At 35.7% G+C, this 23,387-nt stretch overlaps 3 protein-coding genes across 3 annotated transcripts; 2 read left to right on the top strand and 1 right to left on the bottom strand.

Moving 5' to 3' along the window:
- The first annotated feature begins 941 nt into the window (after nt 1-941).
- LOC147540316 (pentatricopeptide repeat-containing protein At1g11630, mitochondrial-like) lies at nt 942-2,198 on the top strand. Its single transcript, XM_086643211.1, has one exon. The coding sequence runs from the start codon at nt 942-944 to the stop codon at nt 2,196-2,198; it is 1,257 nt and encodes a 418-aa protein (XP_086499337.1).
- A 15,655-nt stretch (nt 2,199-17,853) lies between these two features.
- Nucleotides 17,854-19,266, top strand: LOC147540315 (small ribosomal subunit protein mL103 (rPPR7)-like). Its single transcript, XM_086643210.1, has one exon. It carries the CDS (start codon nt 17,854-17,856, stop codon nt 19,264-19,266), a length of 1,413 nt encoding a protein of 470 aa, XP_086499336.1.
- A 170-nt stretch (nt 19,267-19,436) lies between these two features.
- On the bottom strand, nt 19,437-22,942 carry LOC147540314 (annexin D3-like). Its single transcript, XM_086643704.1, has 7 exons — nt 22,742-22,942; nt 22,490-22,612; nt 22,205-22,350; nt 20,778-21,020; nt 20,471-20,683; nt 20,276-20,365; nt 19,437-19,897 (listed from the first exon to the last, which is right to left on the bottom strand). Exons 2-7 carry the CDS (start codon nt 22,563-22,565, stop codon nt 19,694-19,696), a joined length of 972 nt encoding a protein of 323 aa, XP_086499830.1. The 5' UTR covers nt 22,566-22,612; nt 22,742-22,942; the 3' UTR covers nt 19,437-19,693.
- Between the last annotated feature and the right edge of the window lie 445 nt (nt 22,943-23,387).

The raw sequence follows: 23,387 nt of genomic DNA, 5'->3' as shown, positions 1-23,387 counted from the left end.
TGAATAATCATAGATTCAACAACATTTTAGGAAGAAGCTTATTTATGGAACTAAGGTGGTCATCTTTTTGAGGGTATGAATCTGTCTCGTCTGGGGGGTTTGACTCGGACCAAAATTAACCCGAGTCAGCCACGAACACATTAGTCTGATAGATTACAAACATTCTAGAATCTGTCTTCCCGTCATTACATACCAATGGACGAAAATTGCAATTTTTGGGTACTGCCAAAAAGTAGCACTCATAATGAATCTTCATCATTAAGTACCAAAATTAGTGAAATGGATTTCTTTATAATTTTGTTGAGTACTGATTCTGGGTATCTCGGAGAAGTGATTCATGCGTACATTCCAAAACGGTGTTCTACAAATCCTTTGCCTTCTATTATTACTACTTACAAGGGTTAGGTTACAAGAGTTTGCTACAAAGAATGCACCATTTTCGGCTAATCAAAGCTTGTTGAGTGAGATTGATGATTTTTACCAGAACTTAACACTTGGATATTTATCAAACAAGAGAGATATAGAGGGATTTCTATAGAGAGGGAGAGAGAAAAGACAGTGTGAGAGAGAGAGAGGTGATAGTGGTGGACGGAATGATGGTAGCGAAGATGAAGATTAAAAAGCAATACGTCTCCAAGAATGTCAAAATATATTGATTCTCTAGGGGATTTATTCCCCCACAAAATTCTTTATGCCCCTGAGCAGGGGCCATCAAGAATCAAAGTGAAAACATTTACTCAACCAACTAACCGTAAGATCTACTACTAACCGACTCAAATTACCTCTAATTAGGCGACACGTGGACAGAAGATCCTAACCGTTTTTAGTAGTAGTAATATTAACTTTCTGTTTTGCGTCTATATATAAAATGACTCCTTCAATAAACCCTAACCCTAGTTCACTTGTCTCTAAAACCAAACGATCAAAAACCCTAGCTAGTAATGGCTTTCCTTTCCCGAGGCATCATCCGTCTCAATTCTCTCATCATCAAGTCTCGTTATTTATCATCATCATCAATTCTTCATCATCACCATCGTGATTATTCAACACAAAAACTTAGGAGTACTAAAGAAAAACCTCAACGTTTTGATTCACTCATCCGAATCGAAAATGATCCTGAAAAAGTTCTAGATATTCTCCGAACCTCATTTCTCAATCCCAATGGTCATCATCAGTACTTGAATCCAAAATCTTTTTCAAATGCAATTTCAAAACTCAAAAATTACAAACCTTTTCATGGAATTCCTTCTTTTTTGGATGAATTAAAATCTCATTCTGATCTTCAAAATGAAGAATTTTTCTCTCATGTTATTAGTTTATATGGTCAATCGAGATTGTTAGATCATTCTATCAAGACTTTTCATCAAATGGAAGAAATGGGTATTCCTAGATCAACTAAAACCCTAAATTCTCTTCTTTTAGCTTGTCTTCTTGCTAAAAAATATGATGAGGTAACTAGGGTTTTTCTTGAATTCCCCAAACTTTATAATCTTAAACCTGATCTTGATACTTATAATATGGTTATTAGGGGTCTTTGTAAATCGGGTTCTTATAGTTCTGTTTATTCAATTTTAGCTGAAATGGAGGAAAATAAGTGTAAACCAGATTTTACTACTTTTAACACTATACTTGATCCAATTTTTAAGGAAAATGAGTTATCATTCTTCGAAGAAGATAAGTTAATTGTTATTGAGAAAGTGTTAGAAATTATGGAAAAACAAGATCATCTTGGTAATGTTGTTGGTATTTATGACCTTAGGATTAAGGGTTTATGTATATTATCGACATATTGCGCCTATGCGGTATGGATGTCCGATGCGGTATGTGTGTTTGAAGAAATGTTATCACGGGGAATGAAACCTAATCCGACAACTTATCGTTATCTTATTAATGGGTATAGTTATGGAGATGGTGATTTCGACGTACTTGAGATTTTTCGTATTATGCCGAAGAGGAAGAGTTATGACCATTTTCCAACTTTGCGGCAGTTGGTTGATGGACTTGTCAACCGTTATCTGTTTGATGAAGCACGAGAAGTTGTTGAGGAAATAAAGAAATTCACAGAGGATGTCGAGTTGTGGAATAAGATCGAGAAAGCCATTCCTGAAGAAGAGGAGGAGATGCACGAAGACGAGAAAGAAGACCGTGCAGTACTTTTTTCTCATTTTATTGATAGGTTTAAGAAGGAGGGTAAATAATAGGAAGCCAAGAGAATTTTCGATATTACGTCGAGAGAAGAGTTTTGATCATTTTTCGACTCTGAAGATGCTTGTTGATGATGGTCTTGTAAGCGTTTCGAAGCTTGATGAAGCATGAGAACAAAGAGGTATGCGAAGAAGGTGATTGAGGAAGGCCTTCCTCGATAGTTTCATGCGTCTTTTAATTAGAGTTTGATTAGGTTGAAGAAACTCTTAATACTATATATAGTGGTCTAGGTGTTGTTTAATTCATGAAATTTGATCAATAAAATTAAATATTTTAGTTTACTCTTTGTTAGTTTTGGTTCTACAAGACATAAGACGAAGAACTAAAGACTTTTTCCGAGTTTTAAAAGTTTTAGACGAAGATGTAATTCTTTTCGGAATTTTTCGTTGCGTCAATACTGGTACAATTTCTTAAGATTTTAGTTATCTTTTACAAAATGTTCCCTTTTCGTTCTAATTAATTGTTTTATTTGATCAACGGAAACAATTTTTAGATCAACGAAAAGGGAACATTTTTTCTAAGACAAATCTGAAATGTGATTCGAGGTTTGATTCAGATTTTAGAACGTTCTGATTCTAAAATCAATTTGTTCACACTATTGAAATTCAAATACTCAGAAAGAAAACACAAACACTACCTTAGGACTCACTTATATTGTTTATTATGTAGATTACACCAGATTGGAGGCAGGCCTTGTACCTCAAAAAGACTATTGACAACTGAAATTCTAGAAGTAAGTGTTTCTAGTACTTCAGTTTACAACGATCGATGATACTCTGACAGGTGCTTCTAAAGGCACCATGCCAAAAGGCTGTTAGCATCCATCTCTATTAGCACCAGGTCCAACTACTCGTTTCTCTGTTAGTACCGTCCAACTATGTAGGCACCCGTCAAGGTGGAGTTAACACTAACCCCACCGTCTTCAACTTCTTAGTCTTCTCTTGATCAGTGGTTGTAACCAGCTGCCGTGACTGATCTGAGGATGAGAAATCCATCTTTCTTTTGTTTCTGTACATTCAGTAGAAAGAATAAATTAAGTATGATGATGAGTTGAAGTGTTGAACAACAATAACAAATTCTTAAGGCAATGGAAGAAAGAAGATGAAACTAGGTTTTTATTCCATAAAAAAACAAAATTACGAGAGAGGGTAGTTTGGTTAATGTATGAAGCAACAAACGAGAGGGTAGTCCCAACACAAACAAGAATGGTTGAATCATGAAAAACGAACATAAACAGAGGAAAATAGTATAAGAAAGCCAATTAAAGAAGAAAGCAAAAAGATCAAGAGAGAGAGATGGGAATACCTGATGATGGGTGATGTTGATGGGTGAGTAAACAAAGTTCCTTTGAGCTGCTTACAAAACCCTAACCCTAGCTAGCTCTTCTCATTAAGCAATTAATAATACTTTTTTCTAATTCATATATTTTGATGATTGTATGTTCTAATTTAACTATTTGTACGTAATATTATGTAGGTTGGAGTTTCATGGAGAAGAAGTGTAATGTTACCCATCTCTCTCTCTCTCTTGTTTTTGGAAGAAGAAGATGGAAGAAGCATGCGAAGGTGAATGTCACCCACATTAAAAAGCGGTGCTTATAGAGAACCCGGGTCAATGGTCATTGATCCCAGTCAATAAAATTTCTGGATGCTAACAGCTTTTTGGCTCGGTGCCTTTAGAAGCACCCACCAATGACTGACCACTATTTCTGTTGAATCCCAGTCAGATTATGTTGACGGGTAAAATTTACAGAGAATATATACTCTAACTTTCTCTCTTTAAATCATGTCCGACCACATACCTTGTTAGGATTCTGGATTCAGGTGGGGTGTTGTTGAGGTACGGGGGCATATTATTTTAGTATAAGTTGCACAATCAAGGTTTATCACATCACCCTTGTGATTCAAAGATATAGACTAGTCTGAGGTCGGTTTCGAATCAATTTTAGTTTTTTTTTGTGAAACCTACTTGGGTAGGGTGTTCACGTATTTGCTTCTCCACCGGTGAGACTAGTTAACATGGGCCTCCTTTCACAAGGGACTAGGTAACATGTCTGTCTTTTACTCGGGAGATCTGTAATTGAATCTTATTATTAAAAAAACGAGAAATAATAATAATTGTCGAATAAACCATCATCAGCTGACCCATATTGGAACCAGTGGCCAAATACTCGCGCCCTAAGTCGGTTTCGCTTGACAATATGCACAATACGTTTCTCTCTTGTACAACGTGGAAGAGATACCTAACAATTTTCGCGAAATGCAGATTCCGCAATGGTAGGAGTTGCTGGTGTAGTGTTGACGGTTGGTATTTTTGAATTGATTCGAAAGAAATTCTTGCATTCTCTTGTAGATTGTCTTCGTGCATAAAAAGCTCATATTGTTCACGCATCTCGCGATACTCTGAATGTGATCTTCAGATTGTTCTAATATGTATAATAAATGTCGAAACTAAAACGACATTATGGATTTCCTTCGATATTTTTATGGGAATAAGACTTAAGATGTTTCTTTATTTCTAGTGTGTTATCAAGTTGCAATCTTATCTCACCAAAAAAAAAGTTGCAATCTTAAAGCGATATATCGACTATAAAGTTGTGAAATAGGCATCTAACTCAACTAGTTAATTGATAAATGTTCACAATTTTCTTTTCGGGAATTAAGACTAAAGGTTTTTGTACCCTAGGACTTACTCATCGTATTATGTCTTTCCCATGCTATCTCTTGTAGTCGGGATCTGAATTAACTGGAGTCAGATTTGAAATGTTTTGCTAGTCTTATTCGTGATATCTGGGTCGCCTTCGAATTGATTTTAGGCTTATTTGAGTTAGACAATTCAGATTCAGATAATGAAAAAAAACGAATACCACCTAAAATTCCATTACATGTCAATAATGAGGGTAGTAAACCAAAACATTCAAGGGTTTTTATGTACCAAGTTAAGATATAAAAAGAACCTGATTCAAGCTCCATGTGTTTTAGTATGAATCATATTTAGGGCACTCAATGAGAAGCTTCCTCAGACTTCTTGGGAGAAAAGTATTGAATCTTCAAATTCTTGCACCAAGCAAAGTCAGGGCCGGCCCTAGTTGTTAGGAGGCCCAAAGCGGTGGGCAAAATTGGGGCCCTATTAAAGAAAATACTTTAGTTTCTTCACATTGTAAAATTTACAAAATGAACATCTAGCAGTAATTTAATTAAAATATATTTGCCAAATAAAAAAAAACGAGCCTTCATTTAGATTTTTGAGTTAGAAAGTTTTCTTCGGTTTAGACTTGGTTGTGTTTGATAAGTGTTTTTCCCGCGGAAAGTGAAAAAATTTACTCAAAAAGTTGTATTTTCCAAGCGTTTGGTAGCAAATGCAAGGAAAACAAAATTTGGACTCACGTGACCTACTTTTCTCAATTTTCTCCATAATAGGGGGAATTTGTGACTAGTACTACCAGAGTAAAATTTTCTCTCTCCGTAAAAACCAAATATTATTCTCTTTCTCTATCTTACTTTGGTCTTTCTCTGAGTCCTTACTCTTTCTATCTCTCTCTCTCTACCCTTTTGTCCCTCTCTCTCTATCACATGGGTAGATTATCAACAAAAGGTAGAGAGAAGTTCAACAAAAAAAAAAACAAAAGGTAGAGAGAGAAAAAAATGTGAAAAAGCTTCATCTTCAAATTTTTTGTAGCGCCCCAAATCCCAAATATCAAGCTAACCGCCTTGAAATCGAAGATTTGAGACCTTCAAACTGGATCCACGAGCAACACCTACCATGAGTGCACAATCAATACCTGAAAAACAAAATAGTTGGGTTAAAACCCAACTGTAGTAAATTTTCTCAAACCTAAGTCTCGGGTAGGCAAGCTCAATCCCCAATCAAGGAAGCATTGCATTCATATTCACTATTGACATTATCTGAAATTTAACGGTGAATACTAACATAATATATCAAATTTATCCAATCCCTCTCGAAACTAATAATTTATGTCCTTTGATTAATTATTAGGTTTTCCGGTTCTCGTATTTTAATCTAATACTAACCCTGATAATACAACGATCTTTCCTTTTTTTTTCAGCAGATAGAAAATATCATGCCTTTAACTAAGGTAAAGCTTTATAGCCACAAATTTGACATGTACGTCGACAAACACATTATGTCGAAAGACACAATCATCAAACTCTCGTTCAGGTATCTCAGACCAATACACAACGAACATTGACTCTTATCAAGAATTACAAACAAGCTCACCAAACAATTCAAGTCAACAACACATGACAAGTCAGAAGGGATGATGTTCATAGTAGATCCTCACGTGGACCGCAATCTCAAACAAGTAAATAAAAATAATAATTAACAAACATAGACTCACCACTAGAAGGTACCTAGGAGATACATTGTCTAAAGAACAGAAACCATGTGAATTATCTCAATAAATTCGTCCATCGGAGACTGTTCTGACACCTTGTACGAAACCAATCATAACTTCTCACTCGAAAATCGGATTAATGAACCGTTTAAACTACTAAAAAGTAGACAAATAGACCTTTCCAACCATATAAGAGTCACACTTATATTTATTATATATCTACACCAGATTCAGTTTTAATATAAACCGACGTGCAGTAGACACTGTTCTGACACCTTGTACGAAAACAATCGTAACTCTTCACTCGGAACTCATATTAACAAACCGTTTGAACTAATAGAAATTAGACAAAGAGACCTTTCCAAACATATAAAAATCACACTTAGATTCGTTATATATATACACCAGATCCAATTTTAATATAAACCGACATGCAGTAGACACTATTCTGACACTTTGTACGAAAACTATCGTAACTCTTCACTCGGAACTTGGATTAACGAACCGTTTAAACTACTAGAAAGTAGACAAAGAGAACTTTCCAACCATATAAGAATCACACTTAGATTCATTATATATCTACACCAGATCCAATTTTAATATAAACTGACGTGCAGTAGACACTGTTCTGACACCTTGTACGAAAACTATCGTAACTCTTCACTTGGAACTCGGATTAACGAACCGTTTGAACTACTAGAAAGTAGACTAACAGACCTTTTCAAACATATAAGAATCACACCGAGATCCTTCATATATCAATACCAGATGTAAGTTGAATTTAGACCGAAATACTGTCCTCTCTATATGTTTTATGAAATTCTAGATAAAATTAGGGGAGTCTCTAAGCCATTTAATCATTCTTTCATGTGATTAACAATACTATACCTATCGTAGAATAAATTGAAAGAGCCTACAAAAAAATTAGGAGATAGGAAATCTACCTCTTTTCGCCTTAGATGACTTTAAGACCACAACCATGGCTTGTTCTCTCACTAGAGAACTCTATTTCCATCACTTTTCTTCTTTATTCCTCATCCCTTCACTAAGGAGCGGCTGCACCCTCTTTCTTTTCTATAGGGTTTCCTCAAAAGTGAAGATAAATAGGGTTTTTAAACCCACCAGTATTTCATCTAAACAAAACTGACCTAGACTATTATTTCCACCCAGTTTGGTATATCAAGAAAATAGGGGTGTTACATTTTTGAACCTAAATCTTCACCTACATAACTCCATCTCTACTTCTCTCTGTAAAAAACAAAATTTGCATCACACCCATGATTCAAAAGAACCCTTACTTATTTAGCTTAGTTTGGATTTAGAAGCAAGGTTAGAGAGAGAGAGAGAGAGAGAGAGAGAGAGAGAGAGAGAGAGAAATATGTTGTAGACTTCATGATATGAGGAAGTAACACAAAAATGACTATAGCAAATTGCAGTCAATAGAACAAACAAGATATGGAGAAGAGTTAATTTTATTAATAACAATGGAAGAAACAAACAACTGACTTCACACACTTCTCTGCTTACGACTGACTTGTAGCAACATATTTATACTACTTTTATTAGTGCCATAACTATCTCCTAAAAATTCTGAAAAGCTAGGACTCATAACAACTTATTGACTAATTCAAATCCTAGATTCATGGAAGACTTGATCAATAAGGCCATATTAGTATGACTTAGTAAGCTGCACTACTTGTAACACCCCCCCCTTAGTGCAAACTTACGATGACTAACGCCAAGAGCATCCCGGAAGACTTCAAACTTAGTTCGTGGAAGAGCTTTAGTAAATATGTCAGCAACTTGGTCATTTGTATCAATTTTCTGTAATACAATTTCTTGATTTAACACCTTTTCACGAACAAAGTGATGATGAACCTCAATGTGTTTTGTCCGAGCATGAAACACGGGATTACCAGCTAGCTTGATTGCACTTTCATTATCACAACTTATAGGAACTGGATAATTAATAATAACCCCAATATCTTGAAGTAAACGCTTAAGCCAAATACATTCTTGTGTTGTCATGGTGGCTGCAACATATTCGGCTTCTGTACTTGAAAGAGAGATGGTTTGTTGCTTCTTACTGCACCAAGAAACTGCAGCAGAACCAATATTAAAGCAATATCCTGTGGTTGAACGTCGATCTATAACATCACCAGCCCAATCAGCATCTGTGTAACCATGTAAAGAGAAACATATCTTTGATTTATATAAAAGACCAAACTGCAATGTACTCTTTACGTAACGAAGAATCCGCTTTGCTGCTATTAGATGACCAACACATGGGTTTTCCATGAATTGAGATACAATTCCAACAGAGTATGCTAAGTCAGGTCTTGTAATAGTCAAATAAAACAGACTACCTACAAGTTGACGATATTTTGTTGCATCGTCTAGTAGTTTTCCTTCATTTTTATGTAACTTGAGTTGCGGTTCCATTGGTGTGGTGATTGGTGTTGAATCTGCCATGCCAACGCGACTCAACAAACTTGTAGCATAAGATTCCTGAGAAATAAAATATCCATCTGTTTTAACAATTTCCAAACCAAGAAAGGAATGGACCTCTCCTAGGTTCTTCATTTCAAATCGAATAGATAAATCGTCTTGGAGACGTGAAATTTCATCCTTGTTGTCACCGGTGATAATCATATCGTCGACATAAAGAAGAAGTATAATACACATGGATGAATTACTCTTCACAAATAAACTCGGATCTGAACTTGAGGAACGAAAACCACAAAACGATAAATATTGTGCAATTTTACCATACCAGGCGCGTGGAGCTTGCTTAAGACCGTACAATGCTTTCTTAAGTCTGCATACATGATCAGGATGCTTATGCGAAACAAAACCTTGGGGCTGCTCCATAAAAATTTCACGATCCAACTCACCGTATAGGAATGCGTTCTTTACATCAAGTTGCCACATATTCCAACTATTAGATGCTGCCATTGAAATAACAGTCCGAACTGTCACCATCTTTGCAACGGGGCTGAATGTTTCTTCATAGTCCAACCCATATTGTTGTGAAAAACCGCGTGCAACCAAACGAGCTTTGTGTTTGTCGATTGTCCCATCTGCCTTCTTCTTTAGCTTGTAAACCCACTTACAAGATACTAACTCAACATCTTTTGGCCTTGATACTAATTCCCATGTATCATTCTTATGAAGAGCTTCTATTTCTTCAATCATAGCAGCTTCCCATTCAACTATCCCTTGAGCTTCTTTGTAACATCTAGGTTCATCTTCACATGTTAATCCCATCAAGAAACATGATGTTACCGAAGAATAGTTCAATTGAACCTCATAATCATTTAGATAATCAGGTTGTCTTCTTTCCCTTGTTGGTCTTTGATTAGGGGGTGCTTCTTGCTGAATTGGTGCTTCAAATAAAGAACTCGTCCTCCTTAACTCTTCACAATTTGTGTTGCTCGAAAAAGGCTCAAGATTGGTCGAATTACTTCTCATATGGACAGCAGGATAATACGTTGATACCTCATCAAAGATCACATCACGAGAAGTAATTGACTGTTTTGTTTCAGGATCCATACACCTCCAACCTTTTCGACGAAGATCATATCCAACAAAAATGCACTTTCGAGCCTTTGGATCAAGTTTAGTTCGGTCACATTTGTGTATATGAACATAACATATTGATCCGAACACTCGAAAGTTACTTACATTTGGTTTAATATCATAAAGTATTTCAAAGGGAGATAATTCCTTACCTGGCCATGAGGGCAATCTGTTGATAACATAACATGCACATTGAGTAGCTTCTGCCCATAATTCCCTTGGGAGGTTCTTGTCGTGTAGCCAAGAAAGACAAACAGCAGTGAGATGGGCTAATTTTCGTTCCGCCACACCATTTTGTTGTGGCGTATCCGGACATGTCATTTGCCGTTGAATTCCATGTGACTCACAGTATGAAAAGAAATCATTAGCCATGTATTCACCTCCATTATCAGTTCGCAAACACTTGATGTTATAGCCAAAATCTCTCTCCACTTGCATCTTGAACTGGATGAATTGAGGAAGAGCTTCACTTTTCTGTTTTAGAAAATAGACCCACGTAAAGTGTGAAACATCATCTACTATAACCATCACATATTGAAAACTTCTATAGCTTGGTGTTTTTGTAGGACCCATCAAATCTGAATGAACTAACTGAAATAAGGAAGAAGCACGATTCGTCGATTTCGGAAAAGGGAGTCGATGGGATTTCCCGTATTGGCAGCCAGCACATATTGCATTTATATTCATATCTTTAAAGAGAGGAACACCATCAAGTAGATTCTTTGTAGAGATCTGTTGTAGCAACTGATAGCCAATGTGGCCTAACCGAGCATGCCAAATTGAAGGACTAGTACCCTGACTTGTCTTTCGAATATATTCTTCACTTGCAGCTAAAACATATAAAGAATTCTTTCTTTTTCCTGTAAAAAGAACATCTGCAGTAGCATATGAACAATTCGCAAGAATCTTTACATCACCAGGACCAAACAAAACATATTTACTTGTATCAGTTATCTGAGAAACTGAGGCAAGATTCTTCTTTAAACCAGGGACATGATAAACATCCTTGAGAGCAATACCTTCATCACTGACATGACTCCCTTCAACATTGAGATTAACGTTTCCTTCTTTCATTACAGGATGTAATGAATTATCGGCTATCACAATAACTCGTTTTCCTGTATGTGGACGCACATCTGAGAGTAAGCTAACATCTCCAGTTGAATGATGTGAGCAACCTGAATCACATATCCATTCACTTTTGTAATCTATAAAATCAGCCACATCTTTATTTGTGTCGGTCGATTGCACAATAGACGCTACATTGTCAACATCAATAGTCTCAATGGAGAAACATTGTTCCCATTCTGGTTCGTCGGATACTTTAGGATCATTTATTAAATTTGCTTCCTCATTATCAAGTTGAATCCGACAATTCTTCTTTATGTGACCTGATTTGCCACATCTGGAGCATGTCACTTTTACTCGACAGTCACGCCTGAAATGTCCCAACTTTCCACATCTATAACAGGTTTTGCTGCTACCATCATCTTCACCTCTAAATAGCTTTCCATCATTTGTGTAACGCTTTGAAGAATGATCATTTTTTCTTTGATCTCTTGTGTAGAGAAGATCATCCACCTGTGGCTGGGGTTTGTTGGTCATCTGCTTCATCAAGGCTTCCTGATTGGTGAGTAAATTTTCTAGCTCAACGATTGAAGGTTGGTTTACCCACCCTTGCACTGAAGAAATAAATGGCATAAACTCTTTCCGTAGACCACGAATTAGATATCGACACTGACGTGCATCGCTGATGGGTTCTTCCATATCCAGTTCTGAAATTTCATAACACAAATTTTTCATTTTTAAAAAATACTCTGAAATCGAAAGGTTACCTTGAACCATTGCAGCAAGTTCATTCTCTAAAAATTGTAGTCGCATCGTGTTCTTTTGAGTGAACAACCGTTCAAGTGTCTCCCACATTTGTTTTGGTGAATTCAAATCACGAACATGTTCAATGCATTCCTTACTAATCGAAGTTCGCAAAGCAAATAAAGCTTTGCCACATTTAATCTTCCATTTTCGTCGTAGATCCGCATTTTGTGGGGTGTCTTCTGGAATTACCGAATCAGCACCAGAGATAAGCTCCCACAAGTCTTGCCCTTGTAAATAAGCTTCCATACATAACCTCCAATAGTTGTAGTTGTTCCCGACCAATTTGTCAACAGCAGCTTGAGAAGAACCATTCCCACCATTCATCTTGAGAGGCTAAATGACTCTTTCACCAACTAATAATAAGAACTATATTCACTGAGTAATAAACTCAAACACCTTATCAGCAACCTTGCTCTGGTACCATAACACAAAAATGACTATAGCAAATTGCAGTCAATAGAACAAACAAGATATGGAGAAGAGTTAATTTTATTAATAACAATGGAAGAAACAAACAACTGACTTCACACACTTCTCTGCTTACGACTGACTTGTAGCAACATATTTATACTACTTTTATTAGTGCCATAACTATCTCCTAAAAATTCTGAAAAGCTAGGACTCATAACAACTTATTGACTAATTCAAATCCTAGATTCATGGAAGACTTGATCAATAAGGCCATATTAGTATGACTTAGGTGCTGTTTGTTTTTTTTATGGAGTCTGAATCTGAAAAACTGAATCTGAAAAAGTTGAATCTGAAAATACTGAATCTGAAAATACTGAAATAAAGTGTTTGTTTTTCCATCTGAAACCATAGGTCTGGAAATAGCAATTGACGTTTCTACCCTTACCCCTAATATTAAAACTTATTTAACCTCTCAAACTCAAACCCTAGCAGCCCTTCTCTCCCAAACTCAAAACCCTAGCAGCCTATCTCCTACCAAACTCAAAACCCTAAAACTCATATCATCTTCTCTCAAATCCTAACAGCCATCATTTCTTTCTCAAACCCTAATAGAAGAGCACAAGCACCAACTGCACACTCTCAAACCCTAACTTTCGTTCTCAAAACCCTAGAAGGAGATCTCGAACTCGCAGCCGCCCCTTCATCAGAATACAAGTTGCCGAAACAGAGATAGTGAAGAACAGAGATGGAGGAAAATGCTTCGAAAGTCACCATCACAACCTCGATCTGATCTTAATCTTGAAACTTTGATGTGATTATTCTTTTATTTTGAGAAAGATCATATTTGTTTTCCCTTCTTTGTGAACTACACTGTGAAATTTTCGAGTTGAAGAAAGTGGCGTTAGTGGTGGTTGTTGATGTTGATGTTGATGGTGGTGGTGGTGGTGGCGGCGGCGGTGGTGGTGGTGGTGGTGGCGGCAGTAACAGAGATGAACATGTGGACAGAGAAACATTTTCCTTAAATTTGTGGGGGTATATAAGTCATTCAGTTGTTTTCAGATAGTAGGAATCCATTTCAGATTTGTTTTGAAGTCTGAAATAATTGGTTCCTTATTCAGCCCATTCAGACATGTAATCATTCAGCCCAAATTTCAGATTTTGTAAAATAAAAAAAACAAACATCTGAAATCTGAATTGGCTCCAATTCAGATTTCAGATCTGAAATTTTTGAAAAAACAAACAGCACCTTAGTAAGCTGCACTACTTGTAACAGGAAGAAGATAAAGGTACTGATGTTTACAAAAATGTGGATATCATGGTGGAAGTTGGTGAAAAATATATTTCAACAAAAACAATTGTGAAAAATATATTATACCTCATCCCATTCCATTAATTTCTTCAAACAAAATGAAGGGATTGTTGCCTATGGAGATTTCCATGTTAAACTGACCAGTAGGGGAGGAGTTTCTACACACTAAATATTTCACAAAACAATCTACCCATGGATTTCACTCAAATTCCTACTAAACTATAACTTTTTTACTATATCAAGAGTAGAAAATAAAAGTCAGATTGTTAATGGGTCTTTGATCATGTCCTAGCTTGTAGGTTTATAACAATTTGGATTGGAAACTAGCACTTCTGTATATCCATTTTGAGATTGAAAAATATGTTTAGAAAACCAAACAATGAAAAATAGAAAAGTTGAAAAAACTAATTATGTTTTTCTTAGCAAAACAAACACTGGGAAAATGTGAATATATTCATAGAGTAAATGTTTCTCAGGGTAAATATTACTCGGAGTAAATATTTCTCTGATTTTTTTCCTTTCTCCAAATTGTTATCAAACACAACCTTATTTCATTCATTTTTAGCTCTGACTTACTTAAGACTTGACGAAAAAAATAAACTTAGTAGATTATAGTGCTTTCTTGACATATATTTGATGTAATTTTTACACGTTGTTTCTTGGCATATATTTAATGTAATTTTTACACGCTGTTTCATTTTAACACAATCGAAAATCGTAGTAAAAAAATAACAATTTCGTAAATGTTGGAAAACCCTATCATTAGTCTCACTTCATTGTAGTGAATTGTTCGAAGCATGATTTACTTAATATATAGGAAACGATTAAAAAATCATACATCCAATGAATTTAAACTAGTTGAACCCGTTCCAGGGATAAAATAATTCCTTGACAACTAGTTCATTTTCACCAAAAAGGAAAAACTAAGTGGTGATTGTGTGTTAGAAAATAGAGACGTGGGTGGTGAGACTTGAACGGGAGCCTTGTGGGTCATTTGACATGCACTAAACCACTCCACTGTAGCTCCTTTGAGGTTTACTTAGACCTGCTACTGTATATAACAGCTCATTGCTACGGGGCCCTTCCCAAAGTTGGGGCCCAAAGCGACTGCTTTGGGTCAAAGTCATCAACAAATCCTTTTTTTTTTAGAGAATGCAAAATAATTTCATTGATCAAAGAAAAGCAGAGTGGTAGCTAAGGAAGCTAACCATCCCTGAGACAACAAAAAAAAGCACATTTAAACTGGCTTATAGCCTGACCATGACATCGGCCAATTATTAACAAATTGCCTGAAATGAGTATTGTCCAATTCTGATTCGAGGCCCAAAAGTAAATTATGCTCTGCACCTTGACGATTATATTCTCTACGGATTGTTCAGTATCGTCTTCTTTCTCCAAAACTCGGTGATTGCTCTCGAGCCAGATTGTCCATATGATGGCTGGAGGGATACACAGCTGAATAAAAGAATTTCTGTCTGTAATCTTTGAAACTTTCCAATTACTAAGAACTTGAGAAATGGTATGAACATTAATGCCGAAAGGATGATAAGGATATATAGAATCCCACACTTTATATGTGAATGGGCCAAGGAGAAAAAGGTGAGAAGAGGTTTTACAGTTTAACTTACACAGCGAAGATCTGTTTGGCATAATGGATACTCTTTTTATCATCATATCCATGGTTGGGACACCATCTAACATAATAGCCCAGAGAATAAATGACACCTTTGATTGGATAAATTTATTCCAAATCCATTTTGAAATGAAGCTTTGGCGAATGACGGATTGTTATTTCAAAAGCTTTTCAATATTAGTTAATGGCAAAGTGAATGGCTTTTTCAAAAGCTTCAAGGGACTGAGGCAGAGAGACCCTTTGTCTCCTTTTATCTTCATTCTAGTCGGCGAAATCTTCTCTAAATTGATGGCATAAGCTTTATACTCTAATAGTCTTCATGGGTTAACAGTTAAGGATCACGGATGCGAGATTTCACACTTGCAGTTTGCGTATGATACTATCATCTTCTTGCAAGCTGATCTTCCTCAGGTTCACACTCTCAACAATATTATGCAGAAATTTGAACGCCTTACAGGGCTAAAGATTAGCAGAGAGAAATCATCTGTTATTGGTATTAATACTGATGAGGAGCTATTGCAACAAATTAGCAACATTGTTGGGTGTAAGTTAGAGAAATTCCTCTTTACTTATCTCGGTGTTCCTTTGGGAAAATCTCCTAAGGACAAATCTTTCTGGGATCCCATCATAGAAAAGCTTCAGAAAAAGCTAGCTACTTGGAAATGTCGGTATCTTTCTAAAAGAGGAGATGGTGTTGATTAAAAGTACTCTCTCTGCTATTCCTTTGTATTACCTTTTGTCTCTTCTTCATTTCGGTTTCTATTAGAAAATCCCTTGATAAGAATATGGATTTAGGCAAGAAACTTAGAGATTTAGGCATTAAGAATATGGAGCTTATGAACAAGTCATCAAGAAACCCTCGTAATCTCCTGAAGTATCGTCCGCGATTGAGTTGTCTAGATAGTATTGTATTTGTTGAAGTATTCACCTCTTCTTTTCATCATATCGGTTTCAACTCGGCTTACAATAACTCTTGTTAGTGAATCTTCGTCCGTTCCTAGCCCGACACTTGAGCTTCTTATAACCTAATGAATCATTAAGTAAGAAACTAAGAAAGAAGGGTTCATTTTGGATTAAATGTATTTGAAAATTGTGCTTCTATTTCTTAGAAGTGTACTCGTAATCGTACAGGGAGTTTGATGTGGCATTACCCAGATCGTGTCGCCAATAATTTGTGTAAGAGTAAGAGTAAAACCCTAGTGATTTATTAGAGCACTTTCCATATAATGAGTAAAACCCTGGTGGTAATATTTTATGGGTGAAGATGAAGATTAAGTATTAAAATACAAATAAAATTAATTTTGGGCCAAAAACAAATACGCCTTTTGGTCAATATTGATTGATTAAGCCCTTATTTCCCCCTAATTTTTCTTGGTGCCTCAAAAAATCCACTTTCTTTTTCACATCTTGGTAGTATCGGGTAGTGTCACACTGTTACTTTGGGAAACTAACAATTTTATTGTGGGAGAAATACCGTTTAACGTTATCCCGATGAAACCCTAATCATGAACTTCATTTTAACACTACTAGGTTTCTGTCACGCCTACGGCCGCGACATATCCCTCTTGCCTAACGCCTTAGAGTTAATACATAAAGAGAGTGGCGAAATAGATTGAATCAAATTACAATAAGAAAAGCACAGAGAAACTGAATCAAATCTCAAATATACAATTAAATCAAACATAAAGAACACATAACACAAAGTAGGAGTGAAACTACTTAAGACCGCGGAGACCGAAAGACTGGTGAAAACCGAACCAGATCGGACCACAAAAAACTGGACAAAAAAACCCGATTTATGATGGTCGTTTTTTTTATTGAATTGGTCTTTAGGTCCAGATCGGTCCTTTTTCTGACAAACCCCTGGCCTCGAACTGGACCAGATTAAATATTATATATATACTCCCTCCGTCTCAAAATGAAAGTCCATTATTCCTTTTTGAGTTGTCTCAAAATAAAAGTCCCATACCATATATAACCTATAATATCCACTATTTTGACAAATATACCCCTCCTTAATTCTATCAATATCAAGTGCATTTATTAAGAAAGATAATGCATGCACTACTTTTGTCCAATAAAATTCATTAGATTGAATTATAATAAATACAAGCATTCTTATTTAATAAGGACAATATGGGAACACAAAAAACGAAAATAAATCGGGTGAGTTTCGATAATGGACTATGAATATGAGACGAAGAGAGTATATCATATATATATATATATATATATATATATATATATATATATCATCAATACAAGTAATGGTAAAATATTGTCGAACTAACGGACTCAATCTACCCTCTAATTAGATGCCACGTGGATGGAAGATCCTAACCGTTTATAGTAGTAATATTAACTTTCTGTTTTTGCGTCTATATATAAGATGATGACTCCTTCAATAAACCCTAGTTCTCTTCTTCTCTCCCCAACCAAAAGATCAAAACCCTAGCTAGTATTATCTTAAAACCCTAATAATTAATGGCTTTCCTTTCAGGAGGCATCATCCGTCGTCTCAATGAATCTCTCATCTTCAAGTCTCGTTATTTATCATCATCATCAATTCTTCATCATCATCATCGTAATTATTATTCAACACAAACAAAACTTACTACTAAAGAAAAACCTCAACGTTTTGATTCACTCATCCGAATCGAAAATGATCCTGAAAAAGTTCTAGATATTCTCCGAACCTCATTCCTCAATCCCAATGGTCATCATCAGTACTTGAATCCAAAATCTTTTTCAAATGCAATCTCAAAACTCAAAAATTACAAACCTTTTCATGGAATTCCTAGTATTTTCGAAGAATTAAAATCTCATTCTGATCTTCAAAATGAAGAATTTTTCTCTCATGTTATTAGTTTATATGGTCAATCGAGATTGTTAGATCATTCAATCAAGACTTTTCATCAAATGGAAGAAATGGGTATTCCTCGGTCAACTAAAACCCTAAATTCTCTTCTTTTAGCTTGTGTTCTTGCAAAACAATATGATGAGGTAACTAGGGTTTATCTTGAATATCCCAAACTTTATAATCTTAAACCTGATATTGATACTTATAATATTGTTATTAGGGGTCTTCGTCAGTCTGGTTCTTCTTCTTATAGTTTTTCTATTTATTCAATTTTAGATGAAATGGAGAAAAATAATTGTAAACCAGATTTTATTACTTTTAAAACTATACTTGGTCCATTTTTTAAGACAAAAAAGTTATTCTTCTACAACAAAGATAAGTTAATTGTTATTGAGAAAGTGTTAGAAATTATGGAAAAACAAGATCATCTTCTTCTTGGTAATGATGTTGGTATTTATAACCTTAGGATTAAGAGTTTATGTACATTATGGAGATATTCCGAGGCGATATCTTTGTTTGATGAAATGTTGTTATCAAAAGGAGTGAAACCTAATCCGACAACTTATCGTCATCTTATTAATGAGATTAGTTGGGGAATGGGAGGTGATTCCGACCACGACGCAATTAGGATTTTTCATATTATGCCAAAGAGGAAGAGTTATTATCATTACCCGACTTTGCGGATGTTTGTTGATAATCTTGTTGAATGTAATCATTTTGATGAAGCACGACAAGTAGTTGGGGAAATAAAGAAGTTTAGGGAGGATGTCGATTCGTGGCTGGAAACTGAGGAATGGCTTCCTCAAGAAGAGGGAGAGATGGATAATCCGTTTGAGGAGATCGAGAAAAAAGACCTTTTTCCTCCAGAAATTTTAAAACGGTATAAGAAGGATTTTCGAAAACAAACTTTTCATCTTTATAATAGGGTTTGGACGCAGAATAAGAAGAAGGTGCATTTATTAGTGGAAGGTGATGAAGCACAAGAACGAAGGTTGATGAAGCACAAGAACGAAAGGTTTACGAAGAATGTCAATTAGTGGAAGGTGAATAAGTTCATGCTTTATGTGGTCTCTTTGTCAAATGAGATGAACATTTCAAAGATTTTATTGGATCAATTTCTTCAGAATTTCGTTATTTGTTTTTATATAATACGATTGTCGGCGAATAAAAAGTCCCTAAATATCCAAAATAGGTTATAGGACTAGGGTTTCACAAAATAGTTTGCTTTCTTCTTCAATATACACAAAATGTTTGGTTGCAACTAATCATAAATTTATAACATACAAATCCATTTCATATTTCACACACACAAAAGAATCAAGTAAATAACTCCCAATTGAACACTAAAATCCATTCACTTCCATGAAGGGGGATAAAACCTGATCAAACAAACCAATCCAATTCAAGAAGATTCATCTTACAAATCTGATATTTGAACAAGAAACCCTAATATTAAGATCATGTTCAAACTTTTGCACCAAGCAAAGTCATTAAGAAGTTCTCATAATCTCCAGAAGTATCTTCCACAACCGCTTTGTCGAGACTTGTTTGGTACATATTGTAATATTCGCCTCGTATCTTCATCATATCAATATTAGCTCGACCAACAATTGCTCGTGTTAGTGAATCTTCGTCTGTTCCGAATCCGTAGATTGAAACTTTCACAACCTGAATAACCATCGATTCAAACAACATTTTAGAAAGAAGCTTATTTTGCGGAACTAAGATGGTCATTTTTTTGCGTGTATGATTCTGACTTGTCTGGGGCTGACTTGTTTGAATCTGTCAATCTGACCCTGCCTTGTTTTGGTCAAGGGCGCAATAGTCATCTCAAGTTACATTACACAATAGTTTCTTTATGTCTTGTTCGACTCAAATGAAACCAAAATTAGCCCGAGTCAGCCACAGACACATCGGTCACACAGAAAACAGAGACTGTAATCTGACTCGGGTCATTTCAGACCTCGAGTCCGATTTCATATCTGAGTTGAAAAAAAGGATAACCACCTATAGCTCTAACACGAACTACTACTACTTATACTTCACCTCTGCAAAGTGTTTCTCAGGTGCTTCAAGACACACAACCACCATCTGTAATATCGATTCGAAGTCGCCAGTACCACAACTCTTAATATCCTAGCAAATAACATGTGGTTACTTTATCAGTGTTTATAAAGCTCGGATCGGAGTAAAAATAACTTATCCAAATTCATCAACAAGATTATGATATATATATAGTACCTCCTCAATTGGGTTCGTGTAGTATTGTCTATAACACTCGAATGTCGCTTTGAGTTGGGACACATTCCTTGTACTCAGTATCAAGACAACATTATCCTGACTCAATTGCTGATTTTCGACAGCAGTACGAAGTTCACCTGTTTCCCGTTGTGCCAGTACGCCATCCACTAGTTCTCCGTCGAATCTGTATGAGCTTACCAAGGCCTGAAGAAGCTGTATTATACAATAACAAAATCAAAACTCAATCATATTATCAACAAACATTGTGAAATACTCGTAATGTCGTCGAATAAGTGAATAAGATTACCTTCTTAAGAGATGGTTGAGTGATATGAGAGGAGATGTCTTCTTCAATAGAGCAATGAAAGAGAGAACAATATGATTTCCTTACTGCAATTAGATGGTTCGGAGAACTTGCACAAGTCGTTTCGATGATCACTTGGAGTTCTTTCACAATACCCTTTTTCTTCTTTTTTGCAGCATCCAAAGCTTCTTTGATCAACTTGGCATCCCTTTCAGCTGGATCTAATGTCCATTGAATCACTGCTTTCTGTTCATTTTTTCGAAGAAATCGGCCATTAGACCGAAAAACAGGGGAAGAATATATACAAAAATTCAATTAGGAGTAATCGACAGACTTGGGACTCGGATATAGTTGAGTTGGGTCAGAGTCGATCTTGAGCATAGAGCGTAGTTCATGGTACTCGAATGGGGAAATCGGAATTGTCTGACTCAACCTGTTAACAAACACTCAAGTACCATAGTTCGCTAACCGCTTAACATTAACAAAATAGCTAGACTAACTCGTACCCGAGTACAGAAACTTGCTAGGCGACACTCTAAGAATCCACAATTTATAAAGCAATACATAAATATATATTGGTATTTTGTCTGTTTTGTGAGTGTTTGTCTAGCATCGTCAACATACCGATTATAAATTAGAGTTTCAAAGAATATACCATGTTACATTTCCTATGATATTAAACTAATTTCTTTTCGAAGAGGCTAATGTGAGAATAAAGAACCCAAACGACCGAACCTAACCCTAAACTGCCTCATGTACGTATGGATTGACTTAGTCGGACCAACTCAAACATTTCTGTTATTTTCTTTCTTCTTTCGGTTTACCTAAGCAAGTACCTTCTCAAAAGTTGACTTTTCGACATTCTTATGAATATGAAAATAAATATAAAAGACCGAAATATCCTTAACAACACAAGGTTATAGATGGAATTTCCCATGTTAATGTGAAAGTTAGTGTCTTTGAAATTTGACTTTATATAGATAACAGACAAACTTCAATTAAGGGGTATTCCTAGATTGTAGGTAGAAAATGGTGAAGAGTCTAATTTTCATAATTGTAAGTGTCTTTTAGAAATATAATTAAGATGTGGGTATTCAGCCTGAGAGTCCGCTACCTGATCTAGAACACCAAAACCCTGCCCGAAGCTCGAGACGGGTTAAGCCACACGAAAACTCGAGACAGGTTAAGGCCGCCCGAACTCGAGACGGTAAAGCCCGCCCATGACACGATACGTCTTGAGTCTGCCTGCTGCTCGAAGTCCGAGATGGGTTGACCCTGCCCGATCCATCAAAGCTAGTGGGCTACCCATGGGGGCCTCTCAAAAAAGCTCCACTCCAAGGCTTGAGGTCAAAGATACCCATGAGTATCCGAGTCCGGCCCGATTCTCACCCCTACCTAAAACTAGAAGAGAAAGAAGAGAGAGAAAATACCCTGAAATCACCAGAGAGCTCATCATGAAGACGATCAATGAGAGATTGATTATAAAGTTGTTGATAAGTTTCTCTAATCTTCTTAATCTGATCAGAGTTCCTATGACCCAAAACCCTAATGACAGCTTTCTCATCAGTCCCCCATCCTGCATCCAATTCCACAAAATCAATTCCCACACCATGAAATCAAAATATTGAAGAAATGTTGAAGAAGATAAAGAAATGAGTTAAGTTAGAGAGAGAATGAATTTGAATTAGGGTTTTTACAGAGAGAGAAGGATGGACCTTCAAATGCTTTTTTGAGTCTCTCACAATCTTCAGCTGGAGATGGTATAACATCTGGAATTCTAAGAGAACCCATCTTCAATTTCCCCTGTTTTTTCTTTCTCAAGTTTTGTGTTTAATTTCCTAATGAAAAAAAAAAAAAATAGAGAATAATTGAAGTGAAATCAGACAAAACAGAGATGGAGAAACATTAAAAGAGTTGAAATCATGCTGGATGAGAGGAGTTATTTTCTCTCTCTTTCTATCTATTACCTTTTAGAGCTTCTACTTCTTCTCTGTTTTTATCTGATTTCCAAACGGCTTAACATATATAGTCCTTTGACTCCCTTTGATTTGATTGAATATTCTATAGCAGAAACACTCGTAATTTGACTTGTTAAAAGTGAAAAAAATTTATAATTCACTATATTTTTTATATAATTCATCTGGTCGTTCTTCTCCTCTGAATAAGAGAGCAAAAAGGTTTCACTGGCCAAAGATTTTATATGGGGTGTGAAAAAACTACGATCACCAAAAATACTCTAACAAATTTAATAGAACCAATTACCGTGTTTTACTTTACGGCTGAAAAAACCAAGAATAAGAATTTGATTCTGACTCATTGTAAACTTATTTTTCGTAAGGAACCTAAAGAGAGAATTATCCCCCATTAAATATTTGTTATATGAACTCTCTTGCAACTTTATAGATATAATATCCCATAAATTCCGAACTCGCTCAATGATATGTCTTTTATTGCAGCAAAACTAGACTACTACATGATTAAGTAGACGAGTACATGTGCTTTATGTTATTAAGAAAGAACATGTAGTAGGCTTAAATAACGTTATATATGAGGAGACGTGTAAGGATAGTCTTTAATAAACAAAAGTTAACAATAGAAATATAATATGCCATT

The sequence above is a fragment of the Eschscholzia californica genome, unplaced genomic scaffold, assembly GCF_041429995.1.
Source record: "Eschscholzia californica isolate CP2 unplaced genomic scaffold, dmEscCali1.0.p SCAF_5, whole genome shotgun sequence".
Taxonomy (NCBI): Eukaryota; Viridiplantae; Streptophyta; class Magnoliopsida; order Ranunculales; family Papaveraceae; genus Eschscholzia; species Eschscholzia californica.
The sequence above is the reverse complement of the archived record's forward strand: the minus strand, read 5'-3'. Positions and strand labels throughout refer to the sequence as shown.

Excerpts from the sequence above, each read along its gene's own strand:
- LOC147540314 (XM_086643704.1), bottom strand. The coding sequence starts at position 22,565 with ATGGGTTCTCTTAGAATTCCAGATGTTATACCATCTCCAGCTGAAGAT. Across the intron at positions 21,021-22,204 it reads AGCTCTCTGGTGATTTCAGG|AAAGCAGTGATTCAATGGAC; the intron begins GTATTTTCTCTC and ends AAAAATGAACAG. Across the intron at positions 20,366-20,470 it reads ACACGAACCCAATTGAGGAG|GATATTAAGAGTTGTGGTAC; the intron begins GTACTATATATA and ends GTTATTTGCTAG.
- LOC147540315 (XM_086643210.1), top strand. The coding sequence starts at position 17,854 with ATGGCTTTCCTTTCAGGAGGCATCATCCGTCGTCTCAATGAATCTCTC.
- LOC147540316 (XM_086643211.1), top strand. The coding sequence starts at position 942 with ATGGCTTTCCTTTCCCGAGGCATCATCCGTCTCAATTCTCTCATCATC.